We start from the raw sequence: 26,947 nt of genomic DNA, 5'->3' as shown, positions 1-26,947 counted from the left end.
CCAGATGTAGATATTGTCTACAGCTGAGAAGAATGCAAAGATAAAAGCTAAGCTACAAATATTAATAAAATTATGTTTTTAACATACCAGGCAATATTCTTCCAATAAGAGCATCTAGCAACCAAAAGGATTCCTCTTCATTCTTTGTAATAAGAATCAGGTATCCAGCAATGAAGTTCATGCCCTGAAATAGAAAGGTTTTGAGATGCATACACTTACCTTAACAGTATCTAGCTTACTTCTTTTGATTAAGGGCTAAATTACTACAGTTCTACAAATTGTGTATATTAAATCCATTTAAGTAATGAAGGCCACTGGTTGAGTAACCTGCTAAACCTACACACAAGAATTACTAACAAAGATCAAGGAAAGAAAAATTAAAAGAAAAGGTTTAGCAGTCTATACTTTCAATTTTGCTTTTTTTCTTTTAATTCCTAAGCCCAATGCAACTGAAAGCTGCTTTGATCAGAACCCAAACACAGCTGTATTAGATGAGCACTACAAGCACAACAAACCTGCAGGCAGATAGTGAGGCTGCAGGAGGAGAATGTCTGACCAAAACACATTAAGTAAAATGATGTAGTTCCAGCAGCTTTTGCTGCTTAACTCATCTAAAGGCTGTGTACAAACTGTTTTCTTCCATAATAACTCCAGTACTCCACAGATACATATAAAAGCACTGATCCTATGAGGAGACCAGATGTGCAAAGAATCCACACAAGAGTTTTTAAAGTGTTCTTCTTTCATTAGTAAAGGTACCAAAATATATGATTAACAATTGGACACGTAGAAGCTACTATGGTTTAGAAGTTGTGTGTTATGTTGTGTTTAACTACCTCTATATAGACACTTGCAAAATTGAGTCTTCGTAATTCTACCCCTTCTGTTGTTACCATAATATTAAAAATACCTTTTGATAAATACATATTACTGAAAATAATAGAAATCATTGATCTTTTGAAGAATGGGAGTAAATTTCTGTACAAAACTAGCTGGAGTACACAAGAAAAAAAAATTTTAGAGACTTCAGTGTAGGTTTAAGTCCAAGTCTTCTCTCAAGATTTCAAAAAATACTGTTCATATTCTTTCAACTTCTGAGTAGTTTTATTTACTACATAACTTTCTCAGCTAAAATGAGCTATATGTTAGCACACACGTTCTTGCTCAGGAAGTTGAGGAGACAGGAGAGAACTTAATAAGTGAACTGAAACACATTTTTCTCATGACAGTGCCTGCTTCTTTAAGATCCTTAAAGACAGACTTTTTTTTCTTGACTGTCAGACTATCATGAATCAACTTACATTCTTTGTGTCCCACAGGAAACTTTACAGTACTTGACAGTGACAACAGAAGCTTTCTTGAGCTGCCATGAAAGCAATTATCAGGCTGAATTTCAAAGAAATCTTCTTCCTACTTGTGTTACCTATATTGAGCGATGGCATGAAATAATGCTACCACCCCTTGAGTACATGATGCCACATTAATGCTGGTCTTTCTGTACTTTGAAAAATGTAACAGTGAAAACACAGGAAATTGAGACCTCATGATGCCTTGTACATACCATGGCCTGTATAGGGAAAGCTGGCAGGACAAGGAAATGGAACCAAATTGACCAAGCTGTCTACAAGAACAGCCACTGAGAAATTCAGAAGGGTATTTGAATTTGCCTGAAGTATTCATAACCAGTCATAACCTCCCAGGACCAGTTTATAAACAGAAACAGTTTGTGGGTGTGCTTGTAAAAACACACATTCAAATGGACAAGAACAGTTAGCACTGGTGAAATGCAGCATTGTTTACAAAACAATGATTACCTACCTGACAATATCCTACTGCTTTATTATGATGCCCATATGCTACCAATACATTGTAGAGTGCATGTTGCAAACACGGATCAGCAGTTGTGCGGAATTTTACATTATCTGGAAATGTTCTGTTCATGTCTAAACAAAAGGAAAAAAAAAACAAACCCAAAATTAAGAGCTGCTCCTTGTCAGTTTCAAAAAAACTTTTATAGGTCTTCTGAAGTACAACTGAAGCTTCACTATGAACTGCTGTTTTGGTGGATCAATGTTAAGAAACAGCTTTATCTCTATTTTGGCTAAAAGGGCACTTGCATTCAAGGATAATCTATTCCTAGAAAGAATAATCCTATTAGTGTACAGAAACCAATTTCAAGCAGACCTAGAGAAATTCTCCTGCATATTGGACTCCTTCCATGTCTGACTGCAAAGTCTTAAAATGAAAGCAAACCAGGTATTTAGACTGACAGACACAAGACATGCCAAGCATATCAAGTCAAGTGGCATGAAATGAGTTTGCCTCTAGGAAAGCACATTCTCATAACAAATCAGATGAACTTTCAATTGACTTACTCAGTGAACTTCTACCAAACAGTAGCAGCCAAAAAACACCAGACCTGTTCCCACAGTTGCCAACTTCCACTTAGAAATCACTTTTTAAAATTTAACTTTCTCCATGATGTGATCATGAGAAGACTTGTGTCTTCACTGGTGCAAGATCATCAAAAATGGGAGTGGTTTCTGATAACCAAGCAACAGAGCACATTTCCACATGCTTCAAACTCAATGCTTAACCAAGTAATGAGTATGCAATTACTGACATTTCCAACCAATAATTTCTTTCAGACCAAACATTAATCCCTACAAAGGTCTAAAAACTAGACATGCAAGTTTGAGCAACAGCCCTTAGTTGTTGGAAAAAAGCAGGCAGAGTTTATTTTTTGGGCTGCTTCACTCCATAAAGAGAAAACCCAAGGTCACTTGCACAGAGACGTGCATCTGATCTTTAAATAGAATTTTTCTCTCAAACTTAAACATCTAAAAGTAACTTTGAAGACTTTTAAAACCCCAGAGTTATTAATAAAATATGAGTAGTTGTTTGGGTTATATTTAACAACAATAAATTGGGTTAAAGTTAAAAACAAACTTCAGTAACAGCACTTCTGTACAGATCTTCATGTCCTAAGAATTATCACTTTTTATCAGCTTTTTCCGGCATAAAGGAAGAAGTCAGTTACAGCTTTGACACAAAGTTCAGCTATAAGCAACCAAAGGAAGAAAGCTCCCCAAAATCATGAATAGTGTAGTGGAAGTCACATGCATGAAGCAGTTATCACAATCATTGCTATCTCTTCCTTTTAAAGGGAACAAATAATTTGCAGGAAAATATTTCACTTCACCTCTTATGTGTAAGAGAAGAAAAACACAAGGGAAAAAAGACAATTTTTGAGAGGACCTGAACAACAGACAATTGCAGGATAAATAAATTTCTTTTGTTTCTTCTTGGTAGGAAGATTAGGCAGCAGAGTATTTGCACAATCAGAATTTATTCTTCATTAAAGTATATGCAGAATGTTACAGAAAAGATTAATGCTGAATTTTAGCCATGGCTCATCTCCTCAGCTATGCAGAGAAAGGATGAAGGGAGAGTAAGAAAAGTCCATCACATACAAAGCAGGGACTACTCAGACTGAACTCATCTGTAATTTCACAACCTGCAATTGAGAGAATCAGCTGCAACTTGTTTTCTGACTGCAGAGCATGTCTTTTCCCACAAGGACTGGGGGAAGCCTTCCCTAGTTTTATGAAGGATTTAAAATTTTCCTTTATATTTAGTAACAATATTTTAGTTTAGGGTGAGGGGATAGGGAGAAAAAATAAGATACAAGAGCTAAAAAGCTTTACCCTTAATAGCAGATATGGAGCATGGTTTCACAGGACTCCTTGTGCCAGATTATTCCTTTTAGCACAGGAGCAGAGGATCCCATTCCTTCCCTCTCCATCCTGCCCTTTCTGCTGCATTTGCATGCTCTCCCTCCTCTCCCAGTTCTGAGGCTCCTCTGACTCAAGATGAGGGAACTCCACCCTCCACAGGCACACACAAGCCAAAGTTTTACCACGCTACAAGATGAAGGTCAGAGATGACTTGAGGCAAATGGAAGGAGCAGGCATGGGCTGTTCATTTGGCTTCACCACTTATATCCACTTTAAATACATCTTTTCCAGGGAAGACCTCCTTCTCATGCTCTGCACAGCCTACCCTCTGACCTACCGTCCATTAATCTACTTGACTCTTTATAGACATTCTGTCCACAGGAACACAGCCTCAAACTAGTCCAGTTTTGGGGGGAAAAAAAAAAATCAGGGTTCTTTTCAAACAGCAAAATGAACATTAGAATCTTACACTGATAGATAAATCCCAAAATTATTACTATCTTTTCATTATGTGCAGATTTGATGCTTATAAATAAACTAGGTATGGGAACACAGAAGCAGGAAGGAGGTCACAATGAAAAACTAGCTACTCTTTTGTAGTAAATTCAGATTAAATCCCAATAGCAATTTTTTTACAATCTTTCAGCTCTCTCTGAGCTGGCAGTTTTATGCTGCTATAAAACAACCAACTTTACTGCTGATTTATCTCTGTGCAGCAACCATGAGAAGACCACTGGATTCTTTCTTTCCTCTCATGGGTCTGCAGTATTTCAACCTCATTCAGTAACACAAACACGCAGAATACATTAGCCTCCGTTTATAAAACAGACGTCTATTTTGGTACCAAGAACCACAGTCATTGATGATATTTCTAGAGCAAAGAGATTTGAAAGCACAGTCCAGAAAACCAATGCTTTTGGAACCAGTCTCGTGCTTTTCCTACTTAGGGTACTTTAAAAGTTATGCATCTACAAGACAACCTTCTTCACCTTGCTATCTCATCCTTCCTTTTTGCCCTGATCCCAGCCAGGACAGAGTTCATTTCTGCAGTAGTTGGGAGGGGGTGAGGGTATAGGGCCTGGAGGTTGTTCTACACCAACTCATCATTGCCAGGGGCCTGGGAAAAAGAGTGTCCTCCAGGGAGAAGGGGTTCCATCCAGTGAAAAAAGTTGCAGAGGGGAGCTACCTGGTATTGTCTATTATCATTTGTTTTCCTTCTCTGTGAATTGTTTCATATACCTTTTGTTATTAATATTGCTGCTGTTACTGTTCTTTTTCACATCTCATTGCTGTTTCCAGTAAATTGTTCTTATCCCAACCCGTGATCTTTGCCAACTGGAGGTGGGGAGAGGAACTGGCACGTGGTTTTATTGGGAGTGCTGAACTGAAGAATACATTTCCTAAACCATGGCACTTTTACTTTCATATCCTGGTACTTCCCACTCCAAGACACAGGTGGTCAGTAAATTACACAAGTATTTTTATAACTAACATATCCTACTCCACTTACAGTAATTTCTTTGCCACTGCTACATATGTAATGTGCACCTGCTCTGAAGAGCTTCCAGGCAGGTGATTTTTTTCTTTTTTTACATAGAAGAGAGCAGAGCAAAACTTCACTTCAACTGCCAACTACAAGCACTCAAAAACTCCATTGCAAATCCAGAATAATGAAGTTAGGTGATAAATTTGCAACTTGTAAAAACAGTATACTTAAAAGGTATTTTAGATTTGTTATAACTGGGTGTTTATCCTTAAACTTTTTCCTTCAACACCTGGAACTATAAATTGTTTTGGAGGCTTGAGGGGGGGTTGTTTTTTTTTTAAGTTAAGGCCAAATTTTTCATTAACTAAAGTCAGAAAACCTGAGCCTCACAACCCCCACTACCAAGTAAAAGTTCAAGAGCTTTCAGCAATCAAGAAAGCCAACAAGGTTAAGATTTCCTACAAAAGAACAATATTGCCACTGTATAAATCTGAGAAGCACACACAAATTCCAGTCCTCTTCATCTCCAAAAGATTATACCAGAATTAGAGAAATTACAGAAAAGAATGGCAACTAGGAAGACCACAGATATAAAATGGCTACTATACATAGCATAAACCCAGGTGGATAAAAGTTCCTTAATTTAGAAAGAGATGCTTAACAGCATTGAGACAGCATAAATCTGCAAAATCATGAGCAGGATAAACATATGAAAAAGGAACAACTAGAAGGTTTTTTAAATTTTTTTTTCCCATCCAGCATTATTATGTACAAACATGCAGCACATGTCTAGGCAACTCTCGAAACAGCAGATAACTGGAGACTAGGAAGAACATTCTGAGGAAGTGTCACTAGACACTTTACTCCTTGAGTTCTCCCTTTAGCTGTCCTAGTAGACCAAAGACCACATGAGGCAGCTGTTTGGATATGACCTGATAGGACTCCTCTTACAGAGAGCCACAAGAGCTGACAATGCTCTTCCCCTTCCTCTTGCACAGTTAAATGCTTTAAACTCACCTGAAAATTCCCAACTTCCACTCCCAATTCCAGAGATGCTTCAGAGAAGCTTCTTAGTGCTTTAATAGTAAAATATTCCCTGTCTCCAGTGAAATGGCAATGACCATTGTTTGAGTTACTTTTCTGACCCTGTCATCCTGCAACTATCATCCAATCCATAGTCAGATCCTTATGCCAGCTGTCACACAGCACAGCCCAGGCTCTGGGACTGACTGATCCAGTATAAAATCGTAGCCGTCACAGCACGTACAATTCCTCATGAAATGCAAGAGTGGAAACACAGATCAGCTGCATATGTAAGTGCCTGAGCATTTGCAGACACACTTCTGTTCAATAGTGTTTTTCAATGGAGAGAATGGATAAGATACAAGAGCTAAAATTCAAAATGACCCAGTCTAAAGGGAGCTTACCCCAAGGAAGCTACAACTTACAATCCAGTCTTTTTGCACCCAGCATGTAGCCTCTGCATTAGCAGGACAGCCACTTCTTATCTTACAACATCATTTGCCCTACTAAACTTTCCTGTAATAGAGCATGAAAAGCCAAGTGTTGTTGGAATGCATGCCCTTCCAAATGTGTACATAAACTAAGACATGAAAATTTAGACACCTGCATTCTTTTAGGTCTTTTTTAATGGTTAGAGTAAGAAGCCTGTTCTCTCCTACATTTTTTTTTTTAAAAAACCAAAAGTGTTCAAAGAACAAATACCATATAAAACAAAGTAGCAATAAAGCTCATCAGATCAGAATCAGGAAGTTAAAGGGCAAAAATGGTGAAAGAACAGATTACAGATTTAATTAGCAGAAAGACTTCCTTTGCTATTATTAATCAGATCTTCCTTTAAAAATTAGACCACTTCTTCATACAGTCTACCTGCCCTTTTTAACGTGATTATAACATATCAAAGACTTTCCCATATGAAAAGTAGTTTCAAACATACATGAAAATTGTTTGCAGCTTCTGGACACATTGGCTCTTACACATTTTAAACTGAATTTAAAATAAAGTCTTTGGTTGGCCTTGTCCTCCTGCCTGTCCACTAGGAAAAAAGAAAAAAGTGTGATTGCTGTTCTCTTGTTTATAAACCCCAGCACTGTGCTGGGCTGTAACTCCGCAGCTGTGGGAATAAATACCACAGAGTTGCCTGAAAATTCTGGAAACTGCAAACATGAAAGCAAACAGCAGTACAACTCCACATCTTACCTTGCTTTATTATTAAAAACAACTACAGTAATGGGAGAACAACACTTGAAGAAACAAAGTCAGGCATCAATTCACACTTAGAGTCCTCAGCCAAAGCCCACTGTAATATGTGCATAGTTAACAGGAGCATAAGTTCATTAAACACACTAACTACAAAGTTTACATTCACCTTAAGTACTTTGCTCCTTTCATCTCTCCTATGTCCACATTGGTTCCTCCTTTCTGAAGGAGAAGTGTCTGAGGTCTTCCTTATATTTTTTCCCCTCCAACAAAACCTTCCAAGCCATTTTTCTTTATCTTTTCCCTCACTTGCTCCATGTTAATTTTCTCTTCTGCAGTTTTCCAATCAATGCAGTAGCTCTTCTTAAACTTTATTTCCTCCACAGTTGACAAATGCATCTTTATCATCTCCTAGTATTTTTCCCCCCTCAAAAAAATATTTTTATTTTATTTTAACCTGTGGGAAAAGCCACATACTGACCCTTCCTGTCTTTATCTAGTACTGGAAAAAATTGTTTTCAACTCTCTCTCTTGCAGCACTTTTACCCCAATTGAATAGTTTGATGCTTCTCTACCCTTACCAAGGTGGGCTTTATAAAGTCATCTTACTAGCTCCCTCATTATTCATAATAAGGGCTCTACTGTTTCTAGTTCTGAGCAGATATAAGCCTGCAGATTTCTGGCTAGTCTCCATATTCATAGGAACATGAAGCTTATGTACCAAAATACCGTATTAAGGCGTGTAGTCTCAAAAGCCCAAAGTACTGCTGTTGCAGGAAAAGGCAGAGAAACTGCATAAAACAAAAGTTTTTGGATGCTTATCCAACTTGAATAAAAATCCCTAACACACAAACTTTAAGTACCTGGGTTTTCACAAGAGGAAAAAGACAATCCACCTTTCTAACCAAATGACCTCAGCATTGTTCCAGAGCAGAGCCCAACCTCTTGACTTTTTATCTGGACAATTCAGGTAATATCCACTTGGCCACAAAGGCTCTGTTGTAGCAGGTTTCAGGACAAGTATCAGTAACATCAAACTCCTACTTGTTTGTCCTCATCTACTGCCTTTTTCCTCCCAGTGGGCCAGCCTAAGGCCTGGGTGACTTTATACCCTGCCATCAGTACTGGCCATTGATTAATGTTCACAGAAATCACACATGAAAATGGATTAGTAGAGGAGGGGTGTTTCACTCCTACATTTCTCCCAGGGATTTATGTTTAGTGTTTAATATTTCATCCTTCAATTGGATTTCACCCATCTCTCAGTTTATCAAATTCCTTTTTAAACCAGTTCATACTTCCAACCTCTACAGTACAGTAACAAGGCGCCACAATTCTTCTAAACCCGCAGCACAGCAAATTTCATTCAGTCTCCTTGGTTCTTATGTTACAAGAAAAAAAAACCAAACAATTGCTCCTCATTCACCCTCTTTGCACCATTTATAATTCATATAAATCTATCAACAGCTTCTTCTTATCAGTCTTCTTACTCAACTTTAAATCCTAGCATATTTCACCTGCCTCATATGGGGCTCTGTGCCACATCTTCAACCATCCCTGCTCCAGTGTCCTATGGGACAGAATTAAGGAGAAAAAGACTCAAAGGCAGGTGTCATGGCTCAAAGTTATAACTCTTCAATCACTTAGATGACACTGTAATGTTTTCTATTTTATTCCTTCTCAAATAATTTCTAATCTTCCTTAAAAGCATTCCTTAATGCTTTTAACTACATGATGAACCTGAAAAGATCTGTGCTGTTAAAGAGCTTATGGCTAATCTAATTTAAGTGTTAATTCAGCATTTAAACTACTACTACAGAAACATTAAGTTTTCCATGACATAACTTGATCTCTAACACTTCAGGACATAGGATGGATAAGTGCAGATAAACAGCATTATTAAGAGAATAACCTGTTTTGATTGCTTCAAGCAGCTTGGCATTCTTCTCTCCTTCAAGCAGTCTGTGGTAATACCCAGGATTTTGTTCCATGTTGGTTTGGGCCCCACTCACAATCATCCAGACCAATGCACGGTGTTCATTGGGGATGCCTTTCCTGATATATCTTTTCACTGCAAGACAAGAAGTTTGGTTTTGTTTGTTCATTTTTAAATAAATAATTTAAAAAATCCAACTGTATTATTCTATTTTAAATGAGCCGCCTGAAGTTAAGAAGTCATAGGAAAACTCTTGACTGGATATTATTATATTTTCTCTCCTATGCTACCATTTTAGGATAAACATTTACTTCTCACCTGCATAGTATATTTTAGATTCACTCCTAAGTTCTTGTCACTCAGATTCCCCCCTCAGATCTTCAGACTCAGGTTTTCCTCCCTCCTCTCTTCCCTTGTTAAAATTTGAATCCTTTCCTCTTCTGCTTTTCTGGATGGAGATACAAACAGCAAAGCTTCTCCCTTGAGCTCTGTCCTTTTTCATTCAGACAAGCACTGATTTGACTTTTTCTATATCACCAGTGGCCTCTGACACAATGGCTCTGCTCATTCTGCTCTAACATCAATGGCCATGTTACCATAACCCTAGGGCTTCAGCATAGCACCTGACCACTGAACTACAGCAGAAACTGAGGAATATGAAATATGTGCCTCCTGTCTAAATGAGCCCTGGAAGAACTGGAGCAATGTGAGTGAGCAACCGCTGACGTTTTCCTAGAATAACTGTGGAAGTCTTTTCATATCTAAAGTAGCTCTTATCTCCTGCATAATTTTCATCATAAGGGTGTGCTTCAGGTTTTTTTTTAAGCTGATGATTCAGTGTAAATAACTATGATGCAAAATTACAGGAAGAAGCATAAGGCTAATGACAAGAAAAGCAGCTTCCTCCTGGGAATGGTATGAAAAATATTAATAAGGAGTCAATGCTGCTTATGGGTACATAATCCTAAATCAGCTTTACCTTTTCTGACCCAAATAGAATGTTTGAGATTCTTCTCCTTTTCTTGCAGAGAAGAAAATAACAAATAAAACAGACATTTCATACTAAATGAATCATGTTGTATCAATAAAAGCATCAACTTCTCCTCTCTAAATTTTATGGGACTCAAATCCAAGTGGGGATTTTTATTCCACCCACACACTACCACACACAATATCACTACCTAGCCAGGTTTTATTGAATCACACAGTTCTGTAATAAATGCTGCCTAAATTAAAGGCCTTAAAAACAGCAGAGTGAAGCAAGGCTGTACAACTCACCCAGACACCTTCTAAATACATTTCATCTAATTACAGCTGCCTATCCTTTAGGACCCAAAGCTGCTTCCCCCATGAAACCCAACATAAAGATGCACACATAATGAGCATTTCACCCACCTAAAATCTGGTGTTTTCTCTCAAAGAAACATGTTTGTAATAAATGCCTGGTCTGCAGGGTACAGTTTCTGTTTAGCTTTTCAAAGGATTTATATTACAGGTTACAGACTCTACAGTTCTAGCTGTAAAGTTACCTTAACTACAATCTTCTTTTAGACTGGAAATAATTCCCTTGTTTCCATGGTGGTTTAATAATCCCCACTTCATCTTTTTTACAAGATTCTGAACTCTAATGTTCAAGATAGCCTATAAATTGACATAGCAAATACAGGAATGACTATCAAGAACCAGTCCCATTTAGATTAACAGAGGACATTCAGATGAACCTAGAAACAAATTTACTGGCTTAAATACTGGATAATAGCATTTTAGCACATAATGCAAATGGGTTTTTTTTCTGGAACAACTGTAAATTCTGGAAGCATAGGCAACATTGATATCCAACAATACACATTAAATTCAAGAGAAGCATGGACAAACCTTTGACAGTGGCACAAGGGAAAAGCAGCCTGGAGCACTGCACACACTCATTATTCCCCAGTGTCATCATTCTCATGGCAATAGACTGTCAGGGGCTCGTATCACCCCAAGTGACTACTGACCCAGCTCCCTCACTCCCTGAGGAATGCCGAAGCTCTTTACATTGTGCTTTTTTCCCCTCGCACCATTGTAATACTTGCTAGGATCTGAAAACTGGCATTCAGAAGCAGCAAAATAGTTTTGAAAAGGAGGACAGCTGCAGTTTAATATATATAATTTATATATGTAGATAGACATAGATATATCATATTCTGTAAATAGATTTGAGTTTATACAAATATGTATATATATAAGCTCCCTTCCACATTGTCCTTGGGAGCTAAGAAGCTCACAATATTCTATACACTGCAGAAAACCCTCCCACTGTTACATCTGAGAAGCTTTCCCAGATGAAGCCAGATCATGCATGGGTTTCCACCCACACATCCAATGCCAGCTGTAAACCAAGGGCTTGATCTCAAAAGTAGCACTGTTGAATAGTTCCAAGCACTGCACAAAGACCATACATAGGTAAGAAATATCTTTAGGTAAAATTTTTGCTTCTGTTCATTAACAAAATAGGAACCATCAAATTTTAGGAAACCCTCCCCCCTCCCCCGCTAAATAATTAAATTGCCTCTGACACTTTGTGCCAGTTTCACAAGTTTGGAGTCGCACTTTATGAATGTGGTTTCCTTTTTACAAGAAAAAACAGCTACCTGATAGGGTAGAAGTCTAAAAGTGACGATAAACACCCAAAGATAAAAATATGCAGAAAATAACATTTCTTGAATACTGCATGCTACTTACAGTAAAAGATGTAAAAATAAGTAATCTCAACCTGCCTGTCCTTGATGGTAGAATATGAGAATTTGGAGACTTCTGCTTCAAGGCAACTGTTGCATTGCCTTTTCCCCCTATTAACCTTGTTTCACTCTACAGCATAGACTCGAGGTTATGTAGCAAAAAACCCCCAAACATTTAAAACCAAAAATTATTTAATCTTAAAAATACTTTTTGAGAAGCATCTGCACTGCTAACTTTTCAGATACTGACAATTAATGTTGAATGTTGAGGAAACACTCTTGGGCCCTAGAAGAAAAATTCTGTAGAAGAGCTGGAAACAACATACAAGGAACTCAAAGCTTTATTTCATTAATACATAACAGAAAAAACTGAGCACATACATGCTGTAATAAAATTCCAGTCAAACTGACTTTCCTTCTGCCAAGCCCTGGGCTGGAACGGAAGTTCTCGTGTTATAACCACTGTTTATACATTTATTTTCCCTTTCACTGTATTTTATCAAAGATCATAAAGTGTCTTCTGCTACTGGTCACTTTTGACTAGTACACCCAAAAGCAAATTCTTTTGTGTAGTATGATTTTGGTCAGAATTAGGACAGTTTGAGCAATCATGTCAGAGTTTGTTGCCCACCTGTAAACAAAACAGAGCAGAAAGCTGTATTTTGGTCCCATAGAGATAGAGCTGAATGAAATAAGGAAAAACATTTGGAGGATCTCAGTAGCAGCAGTGACAGAGAAAAGGCAAGTGACAAACAATGATTATAAACTCTCATGTGCAGTGGAAACAAGCTGAAGATAAGGGTGGGGGGGAAAAACAAAATACCAGAAAAATAACAAAAAGGAAGAGACTGGAGAATGAGTGAAAGGAAGTGTCAGCCAAATTCCCATGACCCACCCTACCAGCAGGCTGCAAGACAGAACAGAATGCACTGCTTAATTACCATTGTTAAAATGTAGTCTAATTCTTTTTCTTTATAGTGGAACAGAATTACACACATACAAACCACCTGGCTATGAGGCAAACCCAGTAGCATGTGAACATGCCACATTTCCAAACTGGAAAATTAACACAAGTCATCACTTCTTCCTGTTCGCCTGGGCAGAAATTATGAGCTTCTCTGTGTGTAGACAAATGGGTGTGGAACTACTGAGATACCACACATACACTGCCTCTCTCATATCTACTCACAGCAGGACACACAGCTTTGGTTCACAGCTACTGTGTTTCGGGAAAGAAGTGGCAAATCAAATCTTCTTCTCCGTTCTAGCTTATGGCAGAGCCAGTAGCTCTGAGCAAAGCTTCATAGCAATGAAGTCAGGGCCTGGAGGAGGGAAATTCAGTGAATAAACAGCAGAGCTTCTGCTATTGGCCTGCAAGGAAATCACTGCATAATCACCTTGCAGAATAAAGAACACACCTGCTTACACAATTCCATGTGCATGTCACAGAACTCAATCTTAGTACTGAAATGAGAAGGAAAGTATTTAAACATCAGTAATTGCAAAGGTCAACTCTTCACTCTTCTCCTCAGGTATCAGATGAGGCTAACACAGAAAGCTTTTTGCAACAACTCTGAATCTACTCTCAGACTACACTTCCTCAGTATTACTTTTTCCTGTCTCTCCCTGGAATTACATGTATATGTGAGAATCCACAGCCTAGAAATCCAGGTATATTTAGCAAAAGTTAGAAGCATCAAAGATCATGCACCAGCCCACAGGACTTGTGACAGTCCAGAGCCATTGCCTGTGTCCCCTCGGTGGATTTATAGAATCCCAGTTTTCACAATGAGCAATGTGTTGGAGACAATCAAAGCCACAGTAAAGGCTGCTGCTATTATGTGCCCAATGGGACAGCGTGACCATTGGTTCTGAAGCCTGTTGAGAGCACAAGTTGAGAGATTTGGTCAAAGTTTTGGCTCCAAAATAAGACCAAAGGCATTCCCACTGTTAGTATCACAGTAACATTCTGTTTCTAAAATGCTAGAACTGGGAACACAAAGAAATGAACTCACAGACATTGCTAAAAGCTGCCACTGTTACCACTTACACATTAAGAGAAGTGTATGAATCAAAACTGAGATGATTTTTCCCCAACTAGAAGACTTGAGTTCTGCAAAACCTCAAAGACCTCACTAATTCAAAATGGCATGAAGTTCTCACTACATTCAAACTTGACACCCCAAACAAAAGCATCTTTACATTTCTAAGAAAAAATAATATAGTAGAAGTAGATACTTTCTGGTTAGCAGCATATGATCTAACAGTTATAGCTCAAACCTTCATTTTCTGGAATTTCTCACCCGTAAAACAGATATCTGTACAAAAAAATACACTGTTATATTTAAAATGTCTCACTAGTTATCATCCCATTTTCTGGTGCCAAGGAAAAAAAAAAAAAAAACAAACCCAAAACCACCAAAACCATCAGAATCACCAGCTAAAGGCTGGTGCACAGCCTGGAGCACAGCTTTAAATTTTACTCAGTTTTTCCTTAACATTCTTCTGAGAACTCTGCCCAACTCCAAAAGACACCCAAAGAGAAAGCAACCTGATAAGCACCATTTACAGCAAACAGGAAAATTTAGATGCTTATATGAAAACATAACCCAGAAAGAGTTGGAGGAAACTCCATTCTTTTAATTTCACAGGATTCCCTAACACCTTCTGACTCCCTGCATTAATTTTTACCTGTATCTCTTGCAAGATAAAACATTACTAGAGGTTTTCATGCTCTTTGAGGCAGATATTAACATTTCTGTCAGCATTTTATCCAATGTTGCATTAGCCCCTGCATTAATCTTACTTTCTTCACTTCATAAGGCATTTATCATCAGTTCTTAGTACACAGTGTTTTAGCTGCATGGTACACATCATTTTACAAAAGGAGGATAACGAGAGCTAGAAAATCTCAGCAGCCTAAGGAACTGTTAAATAGGCAGCAACTGAGAGTTCTAACATCCTGATCCCTGGGTTTCAAGACAGCATCTTCTACATAATCTCATGTATTTTTAAAGAGAGCACAGAGTACAATACAGCCAACAGCTGCAAAATGGCATCTTGGAGTGCCAGTGGCCACAATAGCTGGGTTAGAGATGTAACAAGAGATTCCTGTGCTGAAGAGGGATTACTCTTTTGGAAGGTTTAAATGAAATCCCTCTAACAATAGCATACTTGCTTATGAATTATTACTGCTTATATTACTGGTTTTCATTTGAGGACAGAAATAGTATTCAACAATTAAAAACACAAACCTATTGAATCCTAACATAATGTACTTTTACCTATAAAGAGACATGAAGCTCACCTTTTAAACTCTTCTGTATACTGTTATTCCCCTTTAGGAGCTTGGACCATTTTATTGCTCTTCTAGTGAGTACCACTAGGTATCTGGAAAAGAATGCTTCATAGGATGCATAATCAAAGTCTTCTGGCCTTTCAAATCCATATGGATCAACCCTACAAAATAAAAATAATTCCTGTAATAATGTTTCTACATACCTACAACTGAAGGGAAAAAAAAAAAAGCAAGTATGCTTTAAATAACTTCCAGCTGCTATTTCTAAAAGCAGCTCAAGACTCCCTCCTCCCAGCAAAAGCCTACTTTACACACACTGTCACACTCCATTTAGCATATCAAAGCTGTTTAAATAAATTAACTTAAACATGCACTGTTCAGTCAGTTTCACGGATTTCAGTGCTTTTTTTAAGTAAGGAGTTTTTGGAGCAAGAGACCCATTGTGTGCAAAACTGATGCAAAATTATGGCCACATAAAAGCCTGGAAGGTATTTTTCTCCACAACACAGGCAAATAGTTGAAAAGTATGAAATATAGTACAACAGCTCCAATACAGCCTGAATTCTCTTTCCAGACAGTTCTGTGCAGAAAAATGACAACAGAAAGTACATGTGTAACAAATTACATAGGTTATTTTTTACACAGGTAACTACTGACATTATCTTCATGAGAATATGCAAGATGGAAAAAGACAAATCCTTGTGTCAAGCTACCTTCTTTATATGTAGTACCAAAATGCTTACTTTTATTATCTTTTACAATTGCTCAAAGTTACAGCACATTATCTCAGACAGCACAATAATGACAGAGTATCAGAACTGTATGGCTGATTCTGTTCTAATATATCAACTCACTTTGCTAAATTATATTTATGGCAACTTCCCAGGCTCCATACCTGTGAATTATCACCTGAGTACAGGACATGAAGGGCTTTACAGAAGTTAAACAGGCAGAGGGATCTGTCCAGTCAGACAAGGTTTCAAGGCAGACTTCAGGATTTAACTTTCCAGAACACTGCCTGTTTCATTCATGGCAAAGGAATTTGACCATGGAGAAGCACTGGCACAGCCTTGGGAAAACTGGCTCACGGGAGCGTCACAGGTGGTAAAGCATGAATCAGATGAGGAGCAATTAAATATTCAAATCCCAAATCGTTGTTACATTGTTGGCTATTTAGAAGAGCACCTTAGTATTCATGTACTCCTCAAATCTGACACAAAACCCACAGGTGTAAAAAGCACCGAGACCCCCGACACAGGTTTCTCTGAAGACATGGACCATGAAACCACACACACACACACAAACCCCCTCACACGTCCATCAACACACATCTCTTATTTACGACCGCAGCTGCCCAGGCAGCAAGTACAGATTAATTTCATGCTCCACTCCATGCCTAAGGTAGAAAGGGCAAACAAAGAGGGAGGAGGCAGGGTTTAGGAAGCCGCCCTGCCCGGCTGCCCTCGGCAGGGCAGGCTGCGGCGGCCGCCCGGTGCCCTCAGGAGCGCCGGGCCGGTGCGCGGGGCTCGCCCGGCCGCGGCGGGCCGGCTGCGGGCGCTCGGGAGGCGCAGCCCGCCCTCGCCGCGGCCCGAGCGCAGCCCGGGGCAGCCCTACCTGTACGCCCAGTCCCGCCCGTCCTCTCGCCTCGCCATCGGCCGCCCCGCCGGCGCCCGGCGGCGGACGGGCGCTCCCAGGCCGAGCAGCGCCGCGGCCGCGGCCCCGAGCCGAGCTCCGCTCCCCACTTCAACTCCAGCCGCCCTGCGAGGGGCGGGGGCGGCCGCCGGGCCCGCCCCGTGCCCGGCCGGCAGCGGGCAGGGAGCGGGGCAGGGCAGGGGAAGGCAGAGGAGAGCGGGGCAGGGCAGGGGAAGGCAGAGGAGAGCGGGGCAGGGCAGGGGAAGGCAGAGGAGAGCGGGGCAGGGGAAGGCAGGGCAGCGAAAGGCGGAGAAGGGCAGGGCGGAGGAGGACCGGGCAGGGCACATCCGCGCCCGCGGGGTCGGACCGCCCTCCCTGCCCGGCCAGCCCGGCAGAGAGACGCGGGTCTGATGCTGATCCCGGCTTATATTTGTGCATTTCACATTTCGCTCATATCTTGGGGAAAAAAAAAAAAAATCAAATGTTTTAGCACGAGGGAAATGTCTCACTAGTACGGGGGGAGAGGGGTTTCAGGTACAGCTCTTCAAACCCAAGGAATTTCCCCATAACCAAGAAGAAGAGATGGTTGTGTTAATATTTAAGTTCACTTGGTTGGTTTGGGAATTTTTTCCCCCAAATCATCACAATCTTCTTTTTAATTTCCCCAAATTATTCATTGCAGTCATAATCACAGAATATTCTGAGTTGAAATGGACCCACAAGGATCATCAAAGCCCAACTCTTGGCCCTGCAGAGGGTACCCCAAGAGTCGCACCATGAGCCTAAGAGCATTGTCCAAATCTTGAGCATCTTGAAATCTGTCAGGCTTGGTGCTGGGGCCACTTCCCTGGCGAGCCTGTTCCAGTGCCCAGCCATCCTCTACGTGAAAAATGTTTTTCTAATACACTGAAATATTCCCAACTTCAGCTTCTGATGATTAGTTTCCACTGTAAACTAACATTCATTTAGATATTATTTAAATAATAAATGGCAGATGGTAAAAAATGTGGTGTAATAATATAGAAAGTTATATTTTAAAGCTGGCCTCCCCGTTTCCAGAATCCACCTCTAAAATTAGTACACACTGTTCTTCATCTTTAGAGGTCTTTTAAAAAGCCTGAAGCCCACAAGGACTCAGCCCTACCTGACTGCCAGCAGTTTAATTCATAACACACTGCAAAATTGAAGGAAGACAGCAAAATTATATCCCCGCTTGTCATTTTTTGAATAAAGTTCTGACTTTGCACTCAGCAAAGTGCTTGGAAAATTACAGCTACTGCTGGGGAAACATTATCTTGTTCAGACAGCATTAGTAAGAGTTGCTGTAGACAACAGATGGGATTTCACAAGGGAGATCAACAGTTGTTGCAGCACACTCTTCAGGAAAACTACCTTCCCTCTGCGGGATCACAGGCAAACACCCACACAGAACGGGAAAATTAGTTCGGCTCCAATGGCAAGGAAAAGAAAACAAAGAGGTTCGTGCTTGGTTTAACTGACACTGCAGTGCTGTGAAAAAATTGTGATTGTTCAGCAAAACGTAATTATTACCTTTTTTGTGCGGGAGGGCGGGAGGGAATTCTGTGCTTCGGCGGGCATAGGGCTGCTCCGGCGGGAGGAGGTGCTGCTCGAATTACTGTGCGGCATCACGAACTCGCGGGGCTGGCAGCGCTGGAGCCGACCGCAGCCCAGCCCAGCCCGGCTCGGCTCGGCTCGGCTCGGCTCGGCTCGGCTCGGCTCGGCTCGGCTCGGCTCGGCTTGGCTCGGCTCGGCTCGGCTCGGCTCGGCTCGGCTCGGCTCGGCGCCAGCGCTGCCTCGGCGCAGCGTGGGCAGAGGCACACTCCGCGAACAGCGCTGCCGGAGAGGTGGCCGCGCTCTCACAGAAAATCCTTGGCAGAGCTGTGAATAGGGGGGAACGTTGTCCCACGGAAGAAAAGGAAGCCTCGGTTAAGCAGAATATCATCTTCTCTAAATCCTGAAGGCACGGGCTTTTTACGTAACAGTTATACTTCATCTGTCAATATCAGGCTCTTTGGTGCGTATACCATTTAAAATGGATGCATCAAAATTTCCCTCCAAACAGCAGATTGTTTAAAGGTACATCTGTGCATCAAGGGCAGCCTTGTCTATAACACAGTGTACTTTACTCAAGCCTCAAATGTTATGAACAGCTTCTGTTGCTCTAACACAAACACAACTGTGTGGCTGACTCAGATTTATGCCTGTTACACACAAAATTTCCATTAACAATGCTTAAATTATTAATAGATTAATAGAAATAATTCCTAAATTTCAGCACAATAATTGGATCCCCATATTTTGTCTGATAATATGAGCCAGCCTACTGTCTGGCCTACTGTCTGGCAAGAGAGAATGCCTTGGTTGTCCTTCCCAGGGTATCAATGCTGCTCTCTTCTGGGCAGATGATATCATGTTGCTTTTAGAGGCACTCAAAGAAACTAATGCATAAACCCTCGAATCTGAAAACTGCTTTGGTGGTGTGATCAGCAGAAAAAGATACTATTTACTCTTTATATTTTACTTCTGGAGGAGCTGGTGACAGTGGCAGAATGCAAAAGGGTAAGCTTAGTTCATGTTCAGACCAGTAAAGCCTACAGTCTTCCTATCTGCCATCTGGTGCAAAAGGAAATATATTTTATATAACTTCTCCCCACCCCCTTTTTGTATCTGAACCTTATCCCTGAAGTTTTAATGTTATGATGAATTCTTTGGTAGAAATTCTCATTGTTCTGCTCCACAGTAAAATAGTGACTCCCTTAAAATAGCTACTTCCCTTTGAGGGTAGGCATTTAGACGTGCTCCCTGCAAAGGCAGATAAAGACAGCAGATGAGTGTTTCACAGGCTGAGGCATTCAGACCTTTGCTTGTGTCATACCCTGCATTTTAGTGAGCAAGGTTTCCCTTCTTGTGTTTCCAGAGTAGTTGCTAAATACCAGGATGATTCTCAGCCTTATCAGGAATTATTCTGGAGCGGCGTTATGCTCCCTAACATTGTGACTTGTATGCTATGTTACCTATGTTCGATGTATCAGCAGTGCTGAAATGTGGTTCAGCTCCTCATATACCACCCCACTGCTTAAGACCAGGAGTGAAGAAGCAGCAGGAGAAATTCCTTACAATATTTGTGCTGGAAGTATTTCTTTGACTGCCTGTGGGGACCATAAGGATTCCTTATCTATTCAAGAATGGAAGAAATTTATTTATTATTTTGAAAATCAGATATGTGTCTGGGTTTTTTTTCCCCTGAGGGATTTTTCTTTTTTGCTGGCTTCAGGAAGGCCAAAGAAGAGAAATTGTTAGGGAAAAGAAAAGCACTATAGGACTGAGAAAGAATAAGGGGTGTGTGTATATAGGTGTACATGGATATAGTATGCCTAATATTTTTAAAACAGCATGGGTGAATCTGTTCATAAGAAATACCAGTGAGAAACACCATTTTCAGCAAAGGCAGCAGCTCTGCTTTTTCATATCCAGACAGGAATTTAAATTTTTTAAAAAAACCTTAACTGCTTACAAGATGGTTTAATAGCCCTTTTTAAAAAAATATGAATACATCAGCATTGAAAAAGAGATAAAAAGAAAATTCTCACTACAGACTGGGTGATGTAGTATCCTAAGTAAGGGATGAAAATCCCACAGCATACGTGGCTTCCCTAGCTCATGTGATTTTCCATACAGCTACTCATCTTTGTGTCTGTACTTAGTTAACAACACCACACAAGTGTACTCTGCTTTCTTGGAGCTCTACTCTTTGGCTGGAGCTACTTTCCCATGACCTGAAATAAATCTGCTGCTCCATACTTGAAGAAAACATTTAAGGTTAAGTAGATTTGGCAATATAGAATATCCAGTAAGAAGTAAACGTGTGTGTGTGTACCACATATATAACTACCACATCCAGAAATCTTTAGTTCCTATTACAACCACCTATCTACCAAGTTTAGTCAATCCTCACCTACATATGAAATGTAATGAAATGCTAAACTTGTTCCATGTTTTTGTCCCAGCAAATTGCATCATGCTTACATAATTGTAGTCTGCAGGCCTGATTAAACCTGTTCATGTGAATTGTTCCATCAGCATTCACTGAACTTTAGACCAGACTGCATAGCAAGGACAGAAATGTATTTTTTAAAGTTAATTTCCACTATTCCCTAAAGGCTTCACAGCTTCATGTCTATGAAGGTTACTTGCTGTAAGGACAAGTTACATCCACATGTAATCTGGGAACCTCCAGTATTTTGATTATTCTCGGTATGACTGTGGCCCCAGGAGTCAAAGCATACTGATAACAGCATCTATAAAAAGGAGCTCTAAAGCTTGCTGCATAGCACTGCAGCTGCCTGGAGAATCATTACCCATGGAAACCTCTGCAAAAGGGTTTCTGCACCCAGCTGCCATCATCCAGATGCGTCAGGAAAGAAGGCTCAAGGCTGTAAGTGTCAATCCTGGAAACAACAGGGGAAGAGAAATTATATGGTAGTGCCCTCAGTGTGAAAAACACAGCAAAATCATATGTCATATGAGGGAAAGACACTTAAACATTATTAGCAGGAAGCGTTCCTAAGGTAGGGACAAGCATGTCCTTAGGAAAAAGGTCAGTAGCTATCACAGATCAGTAACCCAGCAGTGTGGAACTGAGTAGAGCAGGAGAGAAATTAATGAATCTACCTTAGGTCAAGCTGCAACTCTGTAAAATATTTTTGTTATTCAGCTGACAAAGTGAAGTATGTTCTAGATGTCTTTGTTCTGTTTATCTTGTTTTTCCTTATCTACTTGGATGATCATGAGGGATGTGCTGAAAGCCCTCTAAATCATGCTGATGATGTTTACCTTCCTGGCTGCATGAGTACAAGGCTTGTAACTGAACTTTGAAATTTCACAGGGAGAGATGGTAGTCAAGATTGGAGATTATTAACTCCCTACTTGTCCCATCCCCTTTTCTTTCTTATCCCCAACTGTGAAGGTGCCATGCCTAGCAAATCTGGTAGGTCAAATATCTACTGATTAAGGATGGGGTTTAATTTGGATGCTCTCTGTCTATGACTTTGCGTTTGTGTCTAGTTGAGAAAAGGTAAGGCAAACCTTCTCCTGGCCTTTGATGACTTCTGCATTAGGATTCCTCCACAAGGACTCTCATTTCAGCTGTCTCGAGTAGTACCCCAATGGGTCAGAAACAGGAAGATTTATCATTACAGGTCTTTAAATACAGTGTTTGCATATAAATACATGGTCTTAACTATGAATAACATTAACTATTTCACTTAGTTGTCTCTATACAGTAAGGGGTTTCTCTAAAAATAATCCATTAAATTAAATTTTAAAAAAAACCATCTTAGATAACAACATGATTTGGTATAAAGAGAAGACGGTATATCTACCCCCTCAGGAACAGACATCAATTTCACACAAGGAATCAGGATGAGTTTTGTAGGAGCACAGATGTAAAGTTTCTGTAATTAAATACTATTTTACAATGCATACATGCAGGGGTACTTTGTTTAAGTTAGATCAGCAAATTCCCTTTCTGCAGGTTCCAAGCTTTGGAGTGCTGAACTCTGCAAAAGGTAATGTGCTCCCAAGGAGGCTGTTCTTCACCATAGCTTTATGCATTCTTATCTCCTAGACATTTTTCAAATTCATAGCCTGAAAGAAAAAGAAGCTTTGTGAAAACTTGAAACTGGGTTTGACAGCAAGAGTGAGTGAAGCTTCTTGGAACTGCAAGGTTATAGCAACAGCCATCAGTAGAGACATGCCTCAGCACTTACATGGGATCAGAATATCAGCTGAAGTATCATGTTTTTAAGTTCCTTTGGAAGGGAAGAAACTGTGATTGCAACATCTAGGATCAAATTATTATTTTCTTCTGGTTTACTTTATCAGGTTACTAATTACATCATGTGGCTAATACTGGAGGGAAAACATCATTCTCATTTTGTATTAATTTGCAGATAAGTGTTCCTAGTACTGTGATAAACTGGTACATTATCAAAATTGAAATAATTTAATTTTTCTTTTTCATATTTAAGGTATTTCTGATACAGTTTTTTCCCATCTTAATCACATTGAAGAGGGAAGCAAAACATTGAAAACCAGAAGCAACATTTTGGTATTTCCATGGTTTGCTATGCAATTAGATACAAAAATAATATGTTCTCAGTCCACTGTTTGATCTTTTTTTCCATTCAAAGTGTAGCTCTTTTGTCAACAAAACACCAGTTTGGTTTTTTCAACTGAGAAATTTTATTTTAGCTGTGTATGAATTAAAGAAAATTATAGAACTTAATTTGCTGTAATTATTCAGGGAGCCATAGCAATCAATGAGTGTGACAGTGCTGCATATTTGTATTGCTTCTACAACAGGTACTACTTCTGTGTTTTCTTATTTCTCAAAAACATGTTTTTCAAAAATTTTCTCCTCAGATACTCCAAATGTCTAATTTTTATAATTTCCTTTTACATGATATCTTTTCACTGACAATTCTCCATGAGCAGTTGCTAATTTTCTGAGCACAGTCAAGTAAGCTTTATGATAATTATCTTTCCTGATCTATGCAAAGCAATTTTTTCATACGGTTGCAGAAGTTCAGTTGTCTTATTAGACGCTGATGGAAAATTGTTGATGAAAAATTGATTGTAGTCAGTAATCTGCATGTAGATGCAAATCAACTCACCAAAATACATAAGTAATACTTAGAATTAACATTAGACCACTAGAGTTGTGGACATGCCTTGCAGGGGCCCTGATTCTCTGCCACACTCAGTTGCAGTTTAGCGCATGATATCTACATATGATGAAACCATTTGGAATTCTAAACAATGACTGTATAAGTTATTCCAGCTGCAATTCTCTTAACTGTCTTCTCTCAGACAAAGCTTTTTGTATTTTGATGGCAGCATAAATGCCTTGTAAAAAATTTGTTGAGAATTACAGACTTTGAGAATTTAATGTTTCTTTATATGTGGGCAGCAGATTAATTTGTATAAATGGAACACTTTTCAGAAAAGAAAGCTCAGATTCAACCCCACAGATGTCAATGGAATGGGCTCAGAGTTCTTCACGCCTCTTAATAATTTTCAGTTCTTTGTTTCATCCTGTCCTAGCCCCTGGGGTTCAAGCAGCTGAGGAGTCAAGGATCAGAGAGAATGTATGAATCACTCAAAAAGACGTGATTCTCCTCCAGTGTGAAAATCTGTCACTCAGGCCTTCACTCAAGAAAAAAAGGTGGTTTCTCTCTCCAGCTCCTGTGCCCAGCTCTGAAACCCACTCAAGTCTTAGAGCCTTCCAAGGTGCAACACAGAGTTGCTGATCCAGAAGAAGCAGAGCTGAGAAGATCTAGTGCTCCTCCTAGCCAGAAAGATCCAGTCTCTGCTTGAAGGGACTGACTGCCTCTTGTAAAATATATTACTGGTGGCTGCTGTGTCTCTCACATACATTTCTTTGCTTGTGATACAAAAAATAACAAAAGAGGAGGGGGCTATACATTAAAGCAAGTAGATCATAAATGTGAAGGTATAGTCACAGTTTTACTTCACATCTGACCACTCAGAGAAAGTAAACATGAAGGAGCTGCAAGTAGAACAAAGGTAAGTTCAGCCTTCCATCAGGTAAAAAAAAAAAAAAAAAAAAAAAAAAAAAAAAAAAAAAAAAAAAATCTGCTGGTGCATTGGATATTGTGCAGAACAATTCAGAATTCCCCCCCTGCACATTACAGGACCAGTTATTGCTCACAGCAAAGTTGTAAGTCTAGCATCTCTATGCAAGATGAGAATCAAATAGTCTAGGAAGGTAGATGCCTTGCTGAGAACTTCCTCAGATTCACCCAGTGGAAAAGAAAAGAAAAGAAAAGAAAAGAAAAGAAAAGAAAAGAAAAGAAAAGAAAAGAAAAGAAAAGAAAAGAAAAGAAAAGAAAAGAAAAGAAAAGAAAAGAAAAGAAAAGAAAAGAAAAGAAAAGAAAAGAAAAGAAAAGAAAAGAAAAGAAGAAAAAAAGAGAAGAAAAGAAAAAGAAAAGAAAAAGAAAAGAAAAAAAGAAAGAAGGAAGGGAAGGGAAGGGAAGGGAAGGGAAGGGAAGGGAAGGGAAGGGAAGGGAAGGGAAGGGAAGGGAAGGGAAGGGAAGGGAAGGGAAGGGAAGGGAAGGGAAGGGAAGGGAAGGGAAGGGAAGGGAAGGGAAGGGAAGGGAAGGGAAGGGAAGGGAAGGGAAGGGAAGGGAAGGGAAGGGAAGGGAAGGGAAGGGAAAGAAAAAAAAATGAGGGGTCTCTTGGAAGTCCTTTTCTAGGGAGGACTCAATTTTCAAAGTGTACACATTATTCCTGAGTATGACTGGGACTTATTCTGTGTGGAAAAACACCGCAGGTTTTTTGATTGCACTGGCTGTATTTTAGAGTACAGCTATATGGTTACTACAAAGGGTGGCCAGAGTTCACAGTGTAGGTTCTAGCACCAAACAAATGCAGGATTAGCAAGGTGTTGTATTTCCCACAGCAATGATAGTGTGTCCCTGATAATACCTTTCATATTCCCAGGAGAGAAAGCTAATGCTGGTCCTTGCAATTAACCTTCTGTAGTGGTAATAAACAGTACTTTAAAACCTCACAGTTGCTGTCAAGGGTCCTCACAAAGGGTCATTTGTAATGAAACACAAAACAGCTCTGGTGGACTGATTTCTGGGAAGAAATAACAGTTAGGTAACACATAGGAATCAATGTCTGGCTGTAGCTTTTCAGTGGTCTGATTTGCTGCTCCAGCATCTTTCAGTACCTTTTGTAAATGCATCCTCCTGTGCATTTATTGGCAACTTGCACTCCCCTGACCCACAGAGCTACCTTCAGTTGTCTGGGTCTAGCCTGCATTTAACATTTCTTGCTAAACACTTTTGAAAACCAGTGGAGTAACATCAAATAATATTTGAGAAATTTGCAAGAGATTATTTCAATATTTCAGCTGTGAATGCTGAAATACTGACAATAAGGACATGCAAGATGCCTATCTTGTCACTTCCATTTTACCACTTACCTTTAATTAAACTGAAAAACAAAGATCTTGGATCTCCTCCCTGAACATACTGCAATACAGTAATTGTGTTGATGGTCTGTACTATTAAAGATGGGTAAAAATGTTTAGAAGAGACATAATCTGTCTTTGACAAATGTGAGGAGAGATGAGGCAGGACACCACAGAGAATCACTGCATCAGGGTTTTTGCAGCTCTAATGTGAACATGACTATTTTTAGAAGACCTGTTTTACATACCAACAACACTAATAACTGCCAGATGAGACAACCATATTCCTAAAGCCAGTGACATCACATGCAGCTCTCAGAATTTAACTAAGGCATGTGTTTGCCAGAATTATGGTGATTAATAGTGATAAAAAGTAATTAATTTTTTTTTCCATCAAATTGAAATATGCTCTTATTTTGCCTCTATTTTCCTTTTAGAAGTTAGTCTTGAGAGTAATTTTACAGCCTTTAGTTCATACTATCTAATGGGGTAAGTTACTTTTCTACAAAATTCTGACTTTTTGTTACGGATGGAAACCATGATTTCCCATTTCCTTCATTTTATTGCTATTCTGTGATTCTTCTAAGATTTTGGGAAGCAAATAATCCCTACAAAGAAACCTGTCTCCCCCATTACTGAACGGTGACAGAAGCAGAGAGAAAGACTCTGTAATCTCTGGCAGGAGACACGTGAACACATTTGCCATATAGACCCACATTTCTAAGAGGGGCATCTTGAGCTGGCCCAGAATAAGGGAGCTATTGCAAGGCAAAATTATGTCTGCCTTTGCCAAGGGCATCTTTTTTATCACCATTTACTACTAGCAAGCTGTTCACTCACAGGTCTACCCACAGTGCTGAATGATAATGTTCATAAGTGATCAAGCAGCCTCATTA

At 39.6% G+C, this 26,947-nt stretch overlaps 1 protein-coding gene and 1 long non-coding RNA gene across 6 annotated transcripts in view; one reads left to right on the top strand and one right to left on the bottom strand.

The window, feature by feature from the left end:
• The window catches only part of GRTP1 (growth hormone regulated TBC protein 1), a 34,415-nt gene extending 17,190 nt beyond the window's left edge, over positions 1-17,225 (bottom strand). Inside the window, exons 1-6 of one of the 4 annotated variants that reach the window (XM_085558845.1) lie at positions 17,012-17,218; positions 16,293-16,476; positions 15,407-15,558; positions 9,356-9,514; positions 1,819-1,943; positions 88-184 (exon numbers count right to left, since the gene is read on the bottom strand). In XM_085558845.1, the coding sequence (XP_085414971.1) occupies positions 88-184; positions 1,819-1,943; positions 9,356-9,514; positions 15,407-15,558; positions 16,293-16,321 (562 nt within the window). In that variant the 5' untranslated portion in view covers positions 16,322-16,476; positions 17,012-17,218. Of the gene's footprint in view, positions 1-87; positions 185-1,818; positions 1,944-9,355; positions 9,515-15,406; positions 15,559-16,292; positions 16,866-17,011 lie in introns of those variants that run through there. The other 3 variants (XM_021545623.4, XM_085558839.1, XM_085558832.1) reach the window with 3 other exon arrangements.
• Positions 17,226-17,254: 29 nt separating this feature from the next.
• On the top strand, positions 17,255-25,132 carry LOC146768771 (uncharacterized). 2 transcript variants are annotated; one of them, XR_014949816.1, is made up of 3 exons: positions 17,411-18,507; positions 24,155-24,637; positions 24,766-25,132. It is a non-coding gene; the product is annotated as an uncharacterized LOC146768771 (long non-coding RNA). The 2 variants fall into 2 exon arrangements; XR_014949815.1 differs by lacking the exon at positions 24,766-25,132 and having other exon boundaries at positions 17,255-18,507; positions 24,155-24,562.
• The last annotated feature ends 1,815 nt before the right edge of the window (positions 25,133-26,947 follow it).

Source organism: Lonchura striata, chromosome 1, assembly GCF_050655825.1.
Source record: "Lonchura striata isolate lonStrDom1 chromosome 1, ASM5065582v1, whole genome shotgun sequence".
Lineage (NCBI taxonomy): Eukaryota > Metazoa > Chordata > Aves > Passeriformes > Estrildidae > Lonchura > Lonchura striata.
The sequence above is the reverse complement of the archived record's forward strand: the minus strand, read 5'-3'. Positions and strand labels throughout refer to the sequence as shown.